The sequence below is a fragment of the Syzygium oleosum genome, unplaced genomic scaffold (assembly GCF_021117445.2).
Source record: "Syzygium oleosum isolate NSW1041296 unplaced genomic scaffold, Sole_v2.1 Sole_v2.37, whole genome shotgun sequence".
In the NCBI taxonomy this organism is placed as follows: Eukaryota; Viridiplantae; Streptophyta; class Magnoliopsida; order Myrtales; family Myrtaceae; genus Syzygium; species Syzygium oleosum.
The window spans coordinates 1,201,833-1,221,367 of record NW_026607521.1 but is presented as its reverse complement, the minus strand read 5'-3'; the positions used below and the strand labels follow the sequence as shown (position 1 = coordinate 1,221,367).

Here is a 19,535-nt window from a genome sequence, read left to right as displayed (position 1 = left end):
GTGTAAATATAAAAAGCTTATAACTAAATTGGTCTGATCGAAAGGTTTAAAGCTGAATTAATATTAATGTAACGGATTTAAGACTTTTTCGGTTCTTTTTCCTGCAATATTTGCTGAAACGAATCTGTGCAGGTTTTAATCTAGGCTTGATTTGTTTGGGTAGGCTACAACTGTGGCGAATTTTTGGGCTTGGCTGATAAGTGTGGGGTGGGCCTGTTGGCTCTTGGGTCTTGAAAGTTGGGATATTCCTGGGCTTGTATTGGGGGTGTGGTCTATCCCTATTTCTGGTTCCTGTGCTCAATGATGAGAAAAGATTAGATGAGTAATTATCTCACCATGCAAAAGATAAGTTATCTTGCTTATCTCGTTTCACCATTTAGGTACACAGACGAAACCAAAAAAACTTATGAGCTTCAGCAGCTATCGAGAGGAAAAGGTTTCGATTTTATATAAAAACACTTTCATCAAGTGCTCCAAAAATACTGTCAAAAGTTAATTTACTTCTTTTCCTTCCTAATTTGCAAAAGAATATACAAAGGCCAATGCAATTTCTACAGGCGCATAAGCTGGGGAACCAACATGATTTATTTGTAAATATTGCCTCTGTTACAGAAAGAAAGCAAAGAGGGCTACATATAAGCATTGCTTAGTACAAACATGCAAAGTAATGCCGAACAGATGGTTCAATAGCAAACGAGATAGAGAAAAGTTGACAAAGATATGGGAAGGGTCAGTCCAGATCTTTCTATTGAGATTATTATTCCAAATTAAAGATCCATATCCGTATGATATATGAAGTCCAAGGAGTTTATCGACCACACACAAATGTACAGACTCATGTTATTGATGCCTAGAAAGAATGTAAGAACGTACCAAGCAAAACTAACTTCAATTTGGCAAAAATTTGTGATAAAGGGGAATAAACCAAAACGATAGACAGAACTTACTGAGTATCTCCCTTTTTATTTAATAAAGAATAAAAATTCTACAAGTCATTGGAGGTGGAACTTGATGTCTCAATTTCTGGACTTTCAAGTTCCACTACAGTGTTGAATCCGAAATTTTTTCCAGGAGCAAATGTTGATTTGAGTTCTTCTGCTGTCTGGGTTGTGCTGATTTTGTTCTCTTTCAGAGTCAGGTTTTCCTGAAGTCACAGACTTTCCAGTGTTACTAGATCATTCCTATTCAGGTCTACATAAAATTACCAACAAAGACTTACCCTTTTCACATAATCAGCCATTGTTGAAGTAACTATTTCTTGGATCACAAACTTGGTGACGCGGTCTTCACCAAGGATCTGTAAGAGAAAATCCTTGGGAACCTGTCGAATGGTTTCGTCAGGCCTCTAATGAGAACAAACGCTGAAAGTTCATTGGGAGAGAAGAGATAGATGCACTGAATTTTAGCAAAATATGCAAATGAGTGATGCCTTGGACTAACAGCTAGAGGCAATGAAGGATGCAGACATGCAAGCTTCTCACTAGATCTCTTGCAACAGTTATCTCAATTTCTTACAATTGCTTCAACTTCCTACATATGATGCCAATAGATTAGGTCTATTTTTAAGTGGTCCTCCTCATCTCCCAGCATAAAGAAACAAACAAGCCTTATCACTGGCTCAGCACATGGCATTGGCAAGATGAATGGTTCCATGCTACCACTTCTTGGATCAATAAGATTCATAAACGCTGTCTCTTCCAGACAACGGTATCAAGAAGAAAGTTACATCTAATCTCCAAAATGGAGCAGCTGCAAAAATGTATAGCCCATCAAAGAACAATGGCAAAAATCTCCAGATTAATTTTCACAGCAGTCTGATAGATCAAAGAAATTTGTTACAGACAAGTATTAGAGGCCTCAAAGTCTCAAACCACATCCAGAAAGGTTAAATCACAGAAACCATATAAATAGACTATGGAGATCGCTGGGTCACTCACCTTTGTTGTTTTTCCTGGATGAGCTCCCACGAGTATGCCAAATGGAACATGATCAGAATACATGACTTCAGATAAAGTGCACAGGGTAATCTAGACAAGGAAAATAATTACGTAACTCTAATTTTTCCATATTCTTTCCTTGTGAAAGAAATAGTAGCCGAAACAAATAGAAGAGCTAACACAGTGGAAGTTTGATAAATAGCTGTATACCAATCTTCTATTAATCCAGAAAAGGATTACCAGTAAAACAAAGTTACTCTTGACCAAGAACATGTGGATTAAAGAATATATCAGTCTCTTACCTCCTTTTTGCCTACGAAAACCTGGAATTGGCGGTGCTGTACGAGCAAGATTAGTCAGAACCTGATCAAATACTCTTTGTGTCTCATCGCCAGTCAAATCCACTCTCAGCTGGCAACAAAAACTCATTAGATTTTGCAGTTACTTCTTGGTTGTAAGTGATTACTAAACAAGACACTTCTCACATCTAAAGTTGAGATAAAAAATCAAAATACCTACTTCCGGAAAACACATGACGTTTAGGGTCAAACCTAAATAACATACAGAAACTTTGGGTGCAATATTTTTGTGGCTTCAAAGAGTTACGCCCGCTATAAAAAAAGCCCCAGCTGCCATTGCAATAGCTCGGAAGCAATTCAAACGGTACTTTTGCCTAGTTGCACATGCAAACATTCTTATCTATCTCCACATTTATGAAGACAAATCAGATGGGCTGTTGCCATCAGTTTATTTGAGCCAGTAAAGATAAATCTTTGTACTTTAACTTGAGATTTTTAGTTTAAGATCACTACTAATACCGTTGACCCTTTCTAGAGACTCATGCAATAAAGGTCAACGATTTATTGAATGAAACACGGCAATGCACAATTAATTTAAGTTGCTCCTTCATAGCTTCAGCTAGACTAAAGTAGAGGGGCATCAAAAGTCAGGTGAAATGAGTTGGAAAGGGCACAATGAAAATATTAAAAAAAAAAATGCCCTTCTGGTAAATATGATAATAGAGTTTCTGCATTTTCTAATGACCAGACAATCTCAATAGATGCGGAAAGGTAAGCTACTTGCATAGAATAGTATGCTCTGACCTGACCAGTACTATGAAACATCAACTCACTCAGCACAAGGGTCAAATAACCCACAGAAGTTGTCAAAACTTTCTTTAATTTTGCTCCAAAGTTGCAGTTGGACACTTAAGATAATCTAGAGAGAAGAGAGAGAAGGGCTCACTTGCATCTGATTTTCTTTTTGGGACTCTACAACAATCTTGGCATTTTTCAAAGTTACTGCATTGTCCTTCGGATCCGTAATCACTGCCTCTAAACCTGGAAAATTAAAGAAGCATAGATAAGGCTTAAAGATAAATCAATCAAACTTGTATAAATGGTTAGAACTGAAGTTCACCAGAACCACTTGCACATATGGGTTTCGACAAATATCTCAGACCTCTGACAGACAAAGAAGTCGATTGCCTGAAAACAGAAATAGGGGGACAAAAAAATTGTGCATGAATCCACTTAAAAGCATTCAGACTCAGTAAGAGTGAACTTATGTATTGAAGCTATTACTGCTTGAGAGAGAGAGAGAGAGAGAGAGCAGGCACCTTTACTTGCAGATCATACTACTACTAACCGAGGACAGCCAAATTTAAGCAGAATGTTGAGCGTTATTGCCACAGAACACACACAAACTTTAATACATTAAGACAGCCATTGAGATTACAGCAAAAAAATTCCATCTCCTCTCCTTTGGTCATGTTGAACTTCACCAGTGCAGTTCCGACTACATGACAACCTAATCAAAATATTATCCTTCTCCGGTGATTCACAGTTGTTGACATTCACAAGAATCAAAATCCTGATGTTTCAGTCAGCATAGCTGGAAAAACTGCTATAAGTGATGATAACAGTCTTTCGTTCGCAATCTATGTAAATGGGTGGCTTCCCTCTGAAGTCATTTTGTGTACTACCTCGGTATCTTTTTAATAGAATTTTGACTGTGCTGAAAAAATGCTATAATGTATGGACAAAGGAATAGTCTCGTATTTTCTAGATGGTGAAATGTCATTCAGGTATTACAATTGGGTTCTAGATATTGGTTTGCTAATCTTCCTGTGCATCTGCAAACATCTTGCTCAAAGAATATTGGTGTTCAACTACAGTACAAGGACAATGATCGTGCTAACGTTCGATGTAAACCATAGCTAATCAAGAGAATAGAATCACCCATTCCTGTCGCTCTAAGCCACAAATTGGCTGGCCAAGGGGTGAAACCAAACTTCGAAACAACTCCTGAAGTCTTCGTAACACAAAGAAAGTGAAGAATGCTAAGGGAATTTGAGAAATGCAGACTCACAAAAGTGCATGGAAGATGTAATAGTCTACCTATGATATATATTCTGTCCATAACAAAACTTGATGCTTCTGGGGTTGTCAAGAGTGAGGATATAATCATGGAAGCTCCCAATGGTAATCTGCGAAAGACATCAAGAACAAATGGACTCACGCTTAGACGGAATACACTCCCGTGGAAACATTTGAAGCACAATCCAGATACACGAAACCCCTTGTGTGTACAACTCTTGATGAACTTCCCATTTTTTTGTTCAATATATTTCTTACTATCAGACTTCCACAGTTACGGACCTGCTGCATTTCAGTTCACAAGTTACCATCACAATGTCCTTGAAAAAACAAGCTTCAATCATCAATTCGCAGAACAAGCACCAAAGGAAACGCATTTTGGCCGCAATTTCATTTCTTTATTGCCATTGTTCATCATTTCCTGCCGAGATTCTTCTTCGCAACCACGAGCCAAACCCACAGTTTCGTTGAAACCAGACTCGACGACACAGCGCGAAGAACACCGGACAAGAAGAGAGCAGGCGGACTCGATGAAACTAAGGAAGATTGACCCGATGAAGTTGGTGGTGCATATGACTTCTTACTCTCGAATTTGGTGGGAGGCGTTGGAACAGCCGAGGCATGGACGACGCCATCGTCATCGTCATCGACGCCATTGTTGTGGGTGCGCGGAGTGGTGCTGCCCGCAGAAGCTTTTTGATAGCTGATAATTGGTTTGAACTTCTCTAGCCAAAAATAAGAAAATAAAATAAATAATAAATATGGTTTAGTTTCTCTAATACGAAAGAAAATGTTAAAGATAATCACACAAATAGTTATTAGACTTTTAATAAATGTTCAATGTATACTCTGAATTAAATAAAAATCGTTTATGTTATTTTTTCATTAGTTTAAGATTAAGAACAAAAAAGAAATTTATTAAATTAAATATGTACCAAATAAACTCAAAGTACAGTAAATACATTATACATTAAATTAAAGTTCAAGATCGCATTAAATAATAAGTTAAAATTTAGAGGTCATTTGTGTCATTTTTTCAAAATGTTATTAGGACCGAACCGGCATTGAACCGATGAGCCATTGGGACCGAACCGGATTCAAATCTTCTTCTTCCCTTTGGCCGGGACGGGAGTTACAGAGAGTGAGAGGGAGAGAGTGAGAGCAGAGTTCAGAGAGAGAAATGGAAGCAGCCATCGCCAACAATCCTCCTCTTTTGGGTTCGAATCTCAAGGTTAGCCTCGTCGAAACGAGACCCCTTCTTCGGATATTCTTCCGTTTCTGTTTCGAATTCTCGCTGTTCAACCGTTCTTTCCGATGTGAATGTGCTCTGTTCCGCTTTAGTTACCTTCTCCTGTAGATTCCGCTGAAACACCAATGCTCCCTCGATTGGTCTTGTGTATAACTGCTCTTCTTTCTCAGTCAATGCCCTTTCACGGAGCTTTTCTTTGTTGTTTTCTTGAGAGAGATAACATCACGTATGAGCACGAGACAGCCACTGAAGTGGCATTTTGATTATGCGCAATTGCCGAATTCTCGGGTTCTCTGAAAGGTGCTTCTTTGTTGTGAGTTTTGTGCTTTGATGATGTTGACAACGTTGGGTTGTAAAGAGATAAAAGTTCTTGTCTTTATATATGCGAAAGTCTGGAGGCCGAAGCCGCGAAGCATCAGCAGAACTAATTCTGTTCCTTTAGCAGAACTAATTCTGTTCTTAACGAGCTTCGACGATAAAAGGGCAAATCTTTTGTTGTGTAAGTTGACAAAATATAAAGTTGAAAAAGAACAAAAGACTTCCTCGCCCTCAAGAAAGAATGTAACATGGGACTGATGTTGCTGCCGAAATTGCAGTAGTATCCGAGCATCAGAATGGCCTGCTTCTGGAATATCAAATTGCATTGCTGAGCAAGTCTTAGAAGATTGTTATTGAGATTATTTTGTGTAGAGTTTCATTAAGCTCCGTGTTACATCATTTCGGAATTTATTTTGCAATTGTGCAGATGATAAATGTGAAGCAAGCTGTGAATGTTTCCATCCCAAGTATGTCTTCAAAAATGGCTCATGTCTCCCTTCAAAGGAGATACTTGCCTCGAGAATTCGGTGGAAGGTACTTTTGCTCTTTATCTTGTAACTATATATGTTAGGATAATCATGAACTCATAAGTTTCTACCACAGCTTGGACCAAAAGTGCCATATAATAATATCTACCTCCCTTCATTATTAGGGATTATTGCCTTGACAATTGTTGTTTCTGATAATCATCTCGTGGTTATTCTTCACATTTTGTCATTCCATTACATTAGCTAGCGTCTTTTGTTGTTTTTGACTCCATATTGTCAGGTGTGTGTCCATAAGATGTTGAAGAGAATCTTCCCATAATTTTGCTTCATGTTTGGGTCATCTTATAGCCTTTGAATTCCTTAAATTCCTTCTTTTTGGTTGATTGATTTGTTTTGCCATACCCTATGCTTCTGTAGGAATGGCTTGAACCAATTTTGTGTGGTGGATCTCAATCACCAAGAGTTTACCGTCCCATATGGATTTTTTGAGATTTTTTTTATTCATTTTTCAGGAGGAATAATGAAGGTTCCCGAGCTGTTTTTGCTGCAGTATCAGGTTAAAATAAGTTCTTTTTGGTCCATATACCACTTTTAACTTTCTGGTAATCATGTTTGTAGCTTCTGACGCCTTATATATGTATGAATTAGGCATTGAAAATGTTGAGACTCCTTCTCATTTTGAAGACTTTTCAGTTACCAACACAACTAGCAGCAGTGATAGAGACTTGAAGGTGAGAAGCATTATGATATTATGCTGCATCTAAGAAATTTTTCAGTATGTAGTGTCTCAAAATCTTGATATGGGTTCATGTAAAAACTGTTAAATAAGTATTAATTGAAGAACGAGGGAATTGTGCCAAAGGCAAATGGCCTTTGAATTTCCTATAGCTTCCCTGTGGTTTAGACAATAGTGCATTATTTGTTGTTTTGGCACTTCAGTACTCAAGTTTTTGGCATGATGATATTTGTAATCGTTTGTCTAGATAAGGGTCGAGGTATCTGGTGCCAAAACTCAAGTGATTTTCAATGATGTGTTTGACAAGTTGGTTGCTGCTGCCCAGCCAATTCCAGGGTTTCGTAGAGAAAAAGGAGGTAAAATCACCTACTAGAGAATGTCTATTGCAGCAGTTCTTACTGTCTTAATGTCATGAGAAAGGACATTGTGTTCATGGCATTGGACGACTATGGAATATGATGTTTTGAACAATGGATTCTATCATTTTCAAGGTCACAATAATCAACCATATGGCTTTATCTCATTTCCTATTAGGCAACTTTGTGAAGCTTTCATGCGTGCAGATGAAATGTTCCTTCTTTCCTAAACTATTCTCCCTCTTTCTCCTCATCAATATGTTGCAGTAGGGAGCCTGCCTGCAGCATGTCGAAATTGCATTTTGAACTGAAAGCAAGAAAATTTTTAGATGTGCTGTCAATTTTAGTGCCAAATAATGACTCGTTGAAGCACTGTGTATGCAAGAATATGATTTGCCGCGTGGTGAAATCCATTTCTTTGCTCACTCAATGAATATGATTTTGTTCATTGTTATTATCATCTTGACCAAGCTAACCATTTTTTTTTTATCTTCTTCTGACATCTTTGGTGACATTTGCAAATTGCCAGGGAAAACACCGAACGTAAGTTTCTGAGTCCTCTTATCATGCTGCAGATACTTTATTGGCGTCGCTTCTTGGCTCTATAAATGGAAAATTTAGACCGAGGATGAGCTTTTACACTTAAAGAATGGGCAGATAATAAATGAAAAGTAAATAATTTGTTGTTCAAAAATTAAACCGTGCAAGTGGAATGGTAAGCATAATATCCCTCGAAGTTTATTCAGCCATTTCTGGGACTTCAATTTAGATGGAATCTCTGACGCGCAGTGTTTTCTTTAATCTAGTGATATTCAACAAAACCAGGGACTGTTGAAATATGTCATACGGTATTTATTTAGAGGAACAGCTTGTAATGATGCTATAGTGCTCATTCCTCCCCGTTCTTTTAATGGAGGTGTTCCAGTTAAGAATTCATTGTTTGCTGGGCGCATCTGTTTGTTCTCTGTCTTGGATATATCCTTTTTCAAGCGCATGATTATTGAATTCGAATCTTCCATTGTTTAATCTATATATGCTTGGTTTGACATTTGATGTTGCTCAGAATTTTTTCCCCTCCTACCTACTGAGCATGTGAGGATGTTGCGTCGATGCTTAACCTCCTTTTATGGCATGCTTGTAATGCTAATATATGTGGCTTTTGCCTTAGCGCAGATACCCAGAGACATTTTGCTAGAAATTCTTGGACCTTCTAAAGTTTACAAGCAAGTGATAAAGAATGTCATTAACTCCACTGTTGCTGAGTATGTTCAGAAGGTAGATGTCCAACTCTTCGTCATACATGCATAGGTCTCTCGACTCCTCCATATATGCACTTATGTTTGTGATCCGTGACCTTAGTGGAGCTGAGAATTCCTTCTCATTTAAAATAATATTAAACTTTCTACTGAGTTTACACGATGTTTCATTTGCAAGATATGTCCAAATGGCAGAACTGTCCAATCTAGTCCTCACAAACATCAAAAAGTCTCTCCTTTATTGTAATGTCCCCAAATTCACTTAGTTTCCACTGCGCACTTCTATTCCAGGACCTTGATTTCCAAGTTTCCTCAATCTAGGCCAGCCTGTACACACTGTTTGTGAGCCAGCCTCGACGCTGAGTAAGCACATCACTGGCTGAGCAAGAAATTCTCCACCTCTTCTAGGGATCGGAAATGCTAATTATAATAGATCGCGTAGCTGTTATCGAATGATGCATGTCATATAGCTAATCCCATCGATATACATAGATGATCACACAAGTAGGATTCTAGAGGTGGCTTCATGATTTCAAGAGGTGGCTCTCACCATGCAACATTTTGCCCTATACCCAAGGTTTAAGAGGTGGCTCCCAGGGCATAGCACTTTGTCTAGCATGACAGTTCCCACTGTGCTCAAACGTCAGTGCCTTTTTGATGCCCATGATGTCACTCGGCCACATATCTTGTATTCGATATTACACACAATGAATATATATTAACATGACCGATCTAGTTTAAGTATAAGCATAACATAAGATTTATTCAAAACAATAGAGGCGGTGAAAGACTTACATATACATCAAAGTTAAGCCAAGGTTCAAATCTTTCCCTCTTTTCAACCTTGGCGAAATCATCTTCTGTTCTTTCTATTCATGGTCTTTCTCTCTTCTTTATCATTCAGCTGAGCAATCACAATCAAGAGTTGGGCAATATGTAGAGCAAAGTGGTGTCTCAGTCATCACCACGTGCAACCCAACATGAAGATTCTTTCATGCATTCCCATGATACATAGATATTGCTGCCACTTTTGTTTCCGTCCTGTTTCTCCAAATGGGAGAGCAAGGACAGATATTATTTTTTACCGCACTTAAGAGATGTTATTTTTCTTACTGCACATGTGGGGAGATAAGGTCAAACTCGTAGGGAGGTTTGTACTCTATAGATAATCTGTTCTATTTAGTTGCATTTAGAGAAGAGTTGACAAAACACTTGGGGGAGTAGCATTAAGCCCCATCACTCACTGTTGCTTGCACAAGAGAGTATCACATAAAAAAACAATATTTCCTTCCTTTGGAGGATCCATTATCACATTTGTGCAGCTTTGCATGGGAAACTTCTATGACAATCTTCTAATTTCCTCTTTCTTTTGCAGAACGGCTTAAAAGTTGGGAAAGATTTGACGGTTGAGCACAGTTTTGAGGACCTAGAAGACAGTTTTGAACCAGGTGAAACCTTCAGTTTCAGTGCAGTCGTGCAGCTGCTGGAATGAAATGAACCGGACAGCGTCTTGATTATGATGCTCAGCATTCTTAGGAAAATCAAGAAAATCTTACATGACTGGCCTCCATGTAAACGAGGAGAGGATGAATCGAAGTTCTTTGTATGTGCGGCTGAGTGGGCTTTTGAATTTTTTGCAGTTTTACTAATGAGCAGTCAAGTTTAGGAAGAGCAGCCAAAGATGTCATTTGAGTGGTGATATGGAACGTCGCGGGGAAGGTTGAGAATTGCTACCTATTGGAAAGATGTGGATTCTCTTCTCAATCCATAGGCTTCAAGATGGGACACATACTGTCATCATAAATAGTACAGGTCTCACGCCAAGTTCATGGACGTTGTTGCATTGATAAAGCTACTAGCCCAAGTCCCCCTTGTTATTCTCTCCGATCAAAATTCGATTTTGCATTTTTTTGCCCCCGTCCCAGGTGCATTTTTAGCGTTAATGAAGCCATTCTTGGAACATTTGATGCATACTTGCTCCAGTTTGTGTGCTGTAACTATTCAAAGATCATATTTTTACGTCTACTTTTTTAGTCTCTTTGGCAAGCACTGATCGTCAGTGAGGTGCTTCACCTTATAGGAAGTAATTTGCCTTTTAAAGTAGTATGCATGGTTTCACGGGTCAATATTGGTTCAGAGGTCGTAAGTAGCCATGCAGAAAGTGATTTTCCTTGACAGTAGTGTGTTTGGCTATGGTTTCATGGGTCGGTAATTAACCATTTTTCGCCAGAATTAGCCTACAGTTATCGTAAAATTTGGCTGTACGCTTTGCAATGTCACGGTGCAAGCACCTAATAAAACAATCTCAAATCGTTGTACTCACAACCATTCTCAAATATATTATTAATTTTCCTTGTAAGTCAATAACTTTTATCTCTCGAGAGTGATTTACTGTTAAAGTAGTAACACAACATATCAGCAAGTGGTTCGCCTTTAAGGGCGTAAATCAATGAGTGGTAATCTTTAGTGACTGTAATTTTCCTCGTCATGGATAAATTTCAAACAAAATTTAATCGTAACCGTAAATGAAAAATAAAGATTGTAACTGATCTTTATCTTCGTGAAAGTCCATTTTGTTTCGTCTGTTGTTGTATCGGAAACTCTTCGTTGGTATGGCAGATTGGCTGCCTTTGGGAATGGCTTTCCCAAGGGCCTTTGGGCGTCCAAAGCTCATTGAGCCACGTATTGGGTGTTAGATAAAAATTTTACAGCCCACCTTGAGGAAAAAAGAGCCTTCGGAAGGCTGAAAGCCCAAGGCAGGTCCTACGCTGCCTTGGGCTTTCAGCTTTCTCGGCATACAAGTCCCAGGAATAAGTGAAAAAAATTTCTCCCGAAACTACCCTTATCTTTTTTTTCATTTTCTGATTTTGGCATCGTCTGTACCGTTCATCTTCATCTTCGCTGAGACCTCAGCGGCGTGGCTGTGAAGCGACGGCGACCGGATGGAGGGCGGCCGGTGTGGTCGCGCAACCCGACGACCGTCGCTTGGGCTCGCATGACCGCCGCAAGGGGCCACGCTACCCAGGCGAGGGCCACCTAAGGTCGCGCGACCTAGACCACCCTCGAGGGCCGCCGGCGACCTAGATCTGGCGCCGCGCGGCGGTCGTCTGAGGACGAACGACCTCAAGCAGCCTCCGGCGACCGTCGATGAGGGCCGCCTGGGGTCAAGCGACCCCCGACGAGGGTCGCGAAACTCAGGTGAGGCCATCAGTGACCCAGATCTGATGCCGCGCGACCATCGTCTGAAGCCGAACGGCCTCGGGCAACCCCCGGCGATCGCCGACGAGAGCCGCCTGGGGTCGCTGATGGCCGCCGCCGCCAGATCTAGGTCGCCGGCGGCCGCCCATCCTTCGCCGGCTGGCGAAGGGTTTCAATTTTCCTTTAATAAAAAATGAAAAATTTACTTTGTAAGTATAATTTTTCCAAGCATTATTTTACCCAAAGTTACTTTGCAAGGGACTTTTAAGTTACAGCTTACCAAACACAATTTGCATTTTGAAAAACTCATTTAACTTAAAGTCATTTGCATTTTCCCAAAAACTTTCCCCCAAAGTGTTTCCAAATGCAACCTATGTCTCGACCTAACCTTTTTCGTCCGAAGGGGTAAGAGACTTAGGTTTAGGGGTATAGCCCTCCATTAGGCACGGGCTCTCCCAAGCCCGTATCTCACTCGATGTTGGATTTTCCTTGTAAGTTCTTTCTAAGCCTGTGGATTTTTAGGAGTCGTCACTAGCCATTTGGGGTTGACTAGAAACCAATTGAGATGCGGGAGCGTTTTCTCAATTCCTATGAAACTAGAGATTTTAAGCACGGAAGCTTGTTTACGTTTACGCTAACGTTTTTATTAGTGCCTGTCGCGACCTACGCCTCGGAGGCATGCTCTTGAGACGCGGGTTTAGAGGTACTTGCTCGAGATGGCCCAAAGGACTCGTTGAGAAAGACTCGGTTTATCTTTTATCGACAATTCATTTGGCGCATCGATCACGAGCGCGGGTTATACAATAGCTGTACAATTAAGTCCAATTTTGTAGTGAATTCAGTAACAATCATTCTAAGGTTTGTGATCTGATTCTGCAATTAGTCCCCAGAATTTCCAGATTTTGTAAATTCGTCCATAAGCTTTGGGAAATTGCAATTTTGCCCCTAAAGTTTCAAAACTAATTATTTTGAACCGATTTGGTTACCTTTAATTAATCTAACTTAATAAATCCTTAATTAACACTTGAAATCATAAATATCATTCTTAAATTTATAAAATTGTACCCAAACATATTAACATTTTTCTAAAATATCATTCTTAAATCTTCTAGTTTGAGATAAGTGCACCATAAACCCTAAAACTTACCACGATGATACAATCGAGTCTTAAAATTTTTAAAAAATGTGATCAGGTCTTAAAACTTATCACGATAATGGCATGTGTCAACTCGCCATTAGGATGTGTCCTCATAACACGTGGCAAGCCATTATTGGCCTTTCTCCTCATGTCCAGGTGGTGACTTATCGACCATTGGTTTACTGGATTGCCACTCGCAAAAAATCCCATCCATTAACCATTGTAACCTTCTCACTAGACCAAATTCCTAACCAATGTTTCCACTTCTCAGAGTTGCTATTATTTATAAATATTAAGATTTATTAGATTATTTATTTCTTAGACTAAGAATAATCAGGAATATGTGCAAATACGAGATTGTTATCACTTTATTCATAATTTGAAAGGATGAGAAGTTCCAACCAGTGGAAAAAAGTATTGAGATTTCTTAGATTATTTATATGTGTACTTTTTTTCTTTTCGTAATTTTTTTCTTTTGTTATGTTGGGTAAAAATGAGATTGCAAATACGAAAGAAAAAATCACGAAAAGAAAAAAAAGTACAGATTTATAAATAATCTAAGAAATCTCAATATTTTTTCCCCTGGTTGGAACGTTCTCGTCCTTTCAAATTATGAATAAAGTGATAACAATCTCGTCGTATTTGCACATATTCCCGAAGATTCTGATTTTGAGTTTGAGGCGGAAACGTCCGCCCATTGGCTAACGTGTATTCAATGGGTTAGCGATTACTCATGACATGTAAGTGTCCCTTTTTTTATCACATGAAAATAGAGGGGTTCGATTGAAGAGGCTTACAAGTTTTTCATTTTAGCTCATAGTGTGAGATATTTTTTTTACTAAAATAGCACTATGGCGGGTAACGGGTATTCAACGGGTTACCGATTACTTTAGTGAGACGTGTTTGGAGTTTAATCACAAAATCTGTAACGTGTTTGTGATGATTTGGGATATAACGAAAAGTTAACGGGACGGATTTGAAACAAGATCAACTATCTCAAACCCGTTCCGTTTTCATCCATGATATAGAGAAGCCTCACTCTGCAACTTAGTATGTTTTTTTAGTAGACACAGTTGTCGACTCGATCACCTCAAAATAGAGGGACCAGATTCAAGAATGGCTAAGCATTTTAGCTTGCACAGAACGAGGCAAACACCAATTAGCTTTTTCTCTATACCCTTACTTGCACGTGGATCAAAGTATTTCTTTCTAGTCTAGTTGTATCTTTAAAATAAAATCCAGACATGTGATCACGAAGCAAATCTTATAAACCAATTAAGTCTAGATTTGCGATTTGCGCAAATTACCTCAACCCTGGACCCTTAATCCCAAAGCAATTCTTACCGTCGGTGAAATTTGAACGAACGACCTCTAGTTCCCGGCCGAAAATTTCCAGACGCCCTGACCAACCGACGATTGTAAAATGGACGGTGGTGCTTCATGATGATTTGGAATCGTTGGCCCATAAAATTTTTTTAAAAAGGAGTCATAATGCATAAACATAAGCAAAAGTCACGCCATATAGAAACTCTCTTATTCTCTTTTGCTATAGTTCAAACTATTTAATATGTCGTAACTTCGTAGGGTACGTCAAAGATTAGAAAGCGACATCTATTGATTTGTCAAATAGTCCATCATCATAGCGGCAGCTCATCGATTGGTGGAGTCCATTTGTGCATGCTCGACCGAGGGATTATCTTCTTTCTGGGACCCTCCATGCCAACAATGGTCCGGGAGAGAATTTATTTCTTCTAGCTTTTTATTTTTATTTTTATTGGTGTTACCAAAAACGAAAAAAAAAAAATTAAAGGACGGTCGATCCAAAAGAATTGCTTTTATTTAAATTTAATAATATAATAAAACAATAGCATAGTCAATCTCCAAAAGATTTTTCTTTTTGTTGGTGCTGAGGATTTTCGCCGTTTTGGAGCCATATGTACGTGTCATTTCCGAAATGGAACTCACCAAACAAATATGAGGTGTCATCTGTTTGCCACACAACCATATCGAATCAATATCAGTAAAGTCTAAGACACTTGTGACCATGGAATGCTCTGCGTGATTACATGCAGTTACCATAATGATTCGGTGTTTGAAACTTTATGGGATCGGATTGACTATTAAGAATTATCCATAGACCAAATAAAGGTGCACATAAAGTACGATTTCAATTAATATAGCCCAAGTGGGAGAATGTAACGTTTTCCTAATGTGTGTCACATTAATTGAGATTGTTATTACCCGCTTGTGGGTTTGGTCTAATAGGTTGGATATAAGGTTTCTTAATTGGTCAGATATGGGTCCGGCTTGTGTGAACCGAGTTCGGCTCGGCCCGTTATGAGAGGGCCTGGCTGAAAACTCTATAAATAGCGTTGGAGGTCCCTCCTCTACACCCAACTCTCCAATCTCTCTCAAACGCTCTCAAAACTCACCTAAGGTTTCCGTGAGCCAGCTGAGGCAGTCTCATAGCGTCGGGACTTCGGGGGTGACAGGGGAGATGACCTACGGTACCGGTTCGTCGTCATTTCCGCATCCAGGACGATGGAATCCAAATCAGATGCTCAAATTCTATCCATTCTTTTACCGTACCGTCAATATCTCACTATGGTGATCCTAGGGCGCTCGGCCGAGCCATACGGGCCGGCTAAACTCTAGTGACACATCAAGTTTCTGTGACACTGAAAGGAAAGAGAATGAGGACTGATAAAGGGGATGACACATGAGGTATCACTCTTTATGAGGTGTCATTCGTTTGCCACATAACCATATCGAATCCATATCAGTAAAGTCTAAGGCACTTGTGATCATGGAAGGCTCTGCGTGATTACATGCAGTTACCACAATGTTTCGGTGTTTGAAACGTTATGGGATCGAATTGACTATTAAGAATTATCCATAGACCAAATAAAGGTGCACATAAGGCACGATTTCAATTAATTTAGCCCAAGTGGGAGAATGTAACGTTTTTCTAATGTGGGTTACATTAATTGAGATTGTTATTACCCGCTTGCGGGTTTGGTCTAATAAGGTTGGATATAAAGTTTCTTAATTGGTCGGATATAGGCCCGGCTTGTGTGGGCCGAGTTCGGCCCGGCCTGTTATGAGAGGGCTTGGCTGTAAACTCTATAAATAGCGCTGGAGGTCCCTCCTCTGCACCCAACTCTCCAATCTCTCTCAAACGCTTCCAAAACTCACCTAAGGTTTCCGTGAACCAGCTAAGGCGGTCTCATAGAGCCAGGACTTCGGGTATGACAGGGGAGAAGACCTACGACACCGGCTCATCGTCATTTCCGCATCCAGGACGATGGAATCCAAATCAGGTGCTCAAATTCTATCCATAATTTTACCGTACCGTCAATATCTCACTATGGTGATTCTAGGGCGCTCGGCCGAGCCATACGGGCCGGCCAAACTCTAGTGACACATTAGGTTTCTGTGACACTAAAAAGAAAAAGAATGAGGACTGACAGAGGGGATGACACATGAGGTATCACTCTTTATGAGGTGTCATCCATTTGCCACACTACTATATCGAATCCATATCAATAAAGTCTAAGGTAGTTGTGACCATCGAAGGCTCTGCGTGATTATATGCAGTTACCGTAATGATTCGGTGTTTGAAACTTTATGGGATCGGATTGACTATAAAGAATTATCGATAGACCAAATAAAGGTGCACATAAGGCACGATTTCAATTAATATAGCCCAAGTGGGAGAATGTAACGTTTTCCTAATGTGGGTTACATTAATTGAGATTGTTATTACCCGCTTACGGGTTTGGTCTAATAAGGTTGGATATAAAGTTTCTTAATTGGTCGGATATGGGCCCGGCTTGTGTGGGCCAAGTTCAGCCCGGCCCGTTATGAGAGGGCATGGCTGGAAACTCTATAAATAGCGCTGGAGGTCCCTCCTCTACACCCAACTATCCAATCTCTCTCAAATGCTCTCAAAACTCACTTAAGGTTTCCGTGAGCCAGCTGAGGCGATCTCATAGCGCCGGGACTTCGGGGGTGACAGGGGAGAAGACCTACGGTACCGGTTCGTCATCATTTCTTCATCTAGGACGATGAAATCCAAATCATATGCTCAAATTCTATCCATCCTTTTACCGTACCGTCAATATCTCACTATGGTGATCCTAGGGCGCTCGGCCGAGCCATACGGGCCGGCTAAACTCTAGTGACACATCAAGTTTCTGTGACACTGAAAGGAAAGAGAGTGAGGACTGACAAAGGGAATGACACATGAGGTATCACTCTTTATGAGGTGTCATCCGTTTGTCACACAACCATATCGAATCAATATCAGTAAAGTCTAAGGCACTTGTGACCATGAAAGGCTCTGCGTGATTACATGCAGTTATCGCAATGATTCGGTGTTTGAAACTTTATGGGATCGGATTGACTATTAAGAATTATCCAAAGACCAAATAAATGTGCACATAAGGTACGATTTCAATTAATATAACCCAAGTGGGAGAATGTAACGTTTTCCTAATGTGGGTTACATTAATTGAGATTGTTATTACCCCCTTGTGGGTTTGGTCTAATAAGGTTGAATATAAGGTTTCTTAATTGGTCGGATATGGGCTCGGCTTGTGTGGGCCGAGTTCGGCTCGGCCCGTTATGAGAGGGCCTGGCTATAAACTTTATAAATAGTGCTGGAAGTCCCTCCTCTGCACCAACTCTCCAATCTCTCTTAAACGCTCCCAAAACTCACCTAAGGTTTGCGTGAGCTAGCTGAGGTGGTCTCATAATGCCGGGATTTCGGGGGTGACAGGGGAGAAGACCTACGATACCGGTTCGTCGTCATTTTCGCATCCCGGTTGATAAAATCCAAATCATGTAATCAAATTCTATCATTCCTTTAAACGTATCGTCAATATCTCACTATGGTGATCCTAGGGTGCTCGGCCGAGCCATACGAGCCGGCCAACACTTTTATCCAACGAAGGGGGAGGCATTGGAGGAAGGAGAAGAACCGAGAGAGATGGAGAGGAAAATATAGAGAAGAATAGTGGATTGAAAAATAGCCGCGCGTCCATCCAAGTAATAGCAAGAACCGACGGTACTGCATGGCAAGCACTGGGATCATTCCGATTCCAGTTCCGAGTTTTTTTCGCCCATGCAGAGTCCGACGGGACTGCATCCTATTCCCGACGATGCGTCCGCCGCTTTGGAGGCGGCAGAGGATGCCGTGCTCCGAGTTGTCGCCGCTCCTACCACCGATCCTAAGTTCCGTACTGTTCCACAGAGTCGGGTGGAGCAGCATGTTGCCACCACTCCTGCCACCTGCTTTGCGGCCGCCGAGACTCCTACTGCGGCCGACGAGGCGGAGACCCCCGTTGTGGCTGCTGAGGCTACGGCTCTGCAGAGTCTGGTGGAGCCGCATGTTGCCACCACTGCTGCCACCCCTGCTGCGACCGACGAGGCGGAGACCCCTGCTGTGGCCGTCGAAGCTACGGCTTCGCAGAGTCTGGTGGAGCCGCATGTTGCCACCACTGCTGCCACCCCCGCTGCGGTCGACGAGGCGGAGACCCCCGCTGTGGCCGTCGAGGCTACGGCTCCGCAGAGTCTGGTGGAGCCACATGTTGCCACCACTGTTGCCACCCCCGCTGCGGGCGACGAGGCGGACCGATGTCATCGCTATTGGGGCAGAGATCTTTGCTGCAGCCACTGCTATTAGAGCTGAGACCCCTACTGCCGCCGCTATTGGGGTAGAGATCCCTGTTGCAGTCACCGTTATTAGGGCAAAGATCCCTATTGCAGCCGCCGCGATTGAGACTGAGATGCCAGTCTCTGTTACTGTCACGCTCTTACTCACGATCCTCGGCTCCATTTTAACTGTCTTTGTTGCGTTCGGTCATCCCACACATGCTGTCCGGTATTCGGCATATGTGTTCACCGGATTACTGAGTTTGACCCTATCGCTCTTGGTGGTGGGAGGCTGGTTCGGCGGGCCTGAGTTGATTCGCGCGGGGCGTGCTTTAGCTGGGGTCGATGTAGTTGGAATACTTGTTTTTGCATGATTCGTTCTCACCAGCTGAGTGATATTTTTTTTTTGTCTGTAAAAAAAAAAATCCTCGAGTCTTTATGAAAAGATTGCAATTTTCTTGATCATCAATAACCAAGCAAATTATCTCCCTCTTACATAAAAAAAAAACCAACAACGGAAGTGAATAAGAAGTTTCAAACGAAAAGCTAAAAACAAAAGTAAGTAGGATTAATTGTCTCCCTACAATTAATTGCTTTCTCTAAGATGGTAGAAGATGTTGATTGTAGATTGTTAAAATAAAGCATATCTAGACATTGGTGGCCAACTAATGTCGAAAGTACACTCCACATAGGGATTTTATGATATTTATGAAGCTTATAAGTTACCTGACATCAATGGCCACAAGATCAGGACTGATGGTGGCAGGTGGCAAAGAATAATTTGGAGAAAAAACCTATCACATAGAAAACTAGACCTTTTATATGT

At 40.8% G+C, this 19,535-nt stretch overlaps 2 protein-coding genes across 2 annotated transcripts; one reads left to right on the top strand and one right to left on the bottom strand.

Annotated features, from left to right (window-relative positions):
• Positions 1-943: 943 nt before the first annotated feature.
• LOC115689719 (uncharacterized) lies at positions 944-5,036 on the bottom strand. The gene is made up of 8 exons (XM_056305376.1): positions 4,900-5,036; positions 4,337-4,425; positions 3,399-3,424; positions 3,183-3,277; positions 2,240-2,348; positions 1,938-1,951; positions 1,220-1,321; positions 944-1,144 (listed from the first exon to the last, which is right to left on the bottom strand). The coding sequence occupies exons 1-8, from the start codon at positions 4,969-4,971 to the stop codon at positions 986-988; spliced, it is 666 nt and encodes a 221-aa protein (XP_056161351.1). The 5' UTR covers positions 4,972-5,036; the 3' UTR covers positions 944-985.
• A 384-nt stretch (positions 5,037-5,420) lies between these two features.
• LOC115689718 (uncharacterized) lies at positions 5,421-10,743 on the top strand. Its single transcript, XM_030615852.2, has 8 exons — positions 5,421-5,546; positions 6,310-6,416; positions 6,883-6,926; positions 7,019-7,101; positions 7,354-7,462; positions 7,992-8,005; positions 8,636-8,737; positions 10,094-10,743. The coding sequence occupies exons 1-8, from the start codon at positions 5,496-5,498 to the stop codon at positions 10,208-10,210; spliced, it is 627 nt and encodes a 208-aa protein (XP_030471712.1). The 5' UTR covers positions 5,421-5,495; the 3' UTR covers positions 10,211-10,743.
• Positions 10,744-19,535: the final 8,792 nt, after the last annotated feature.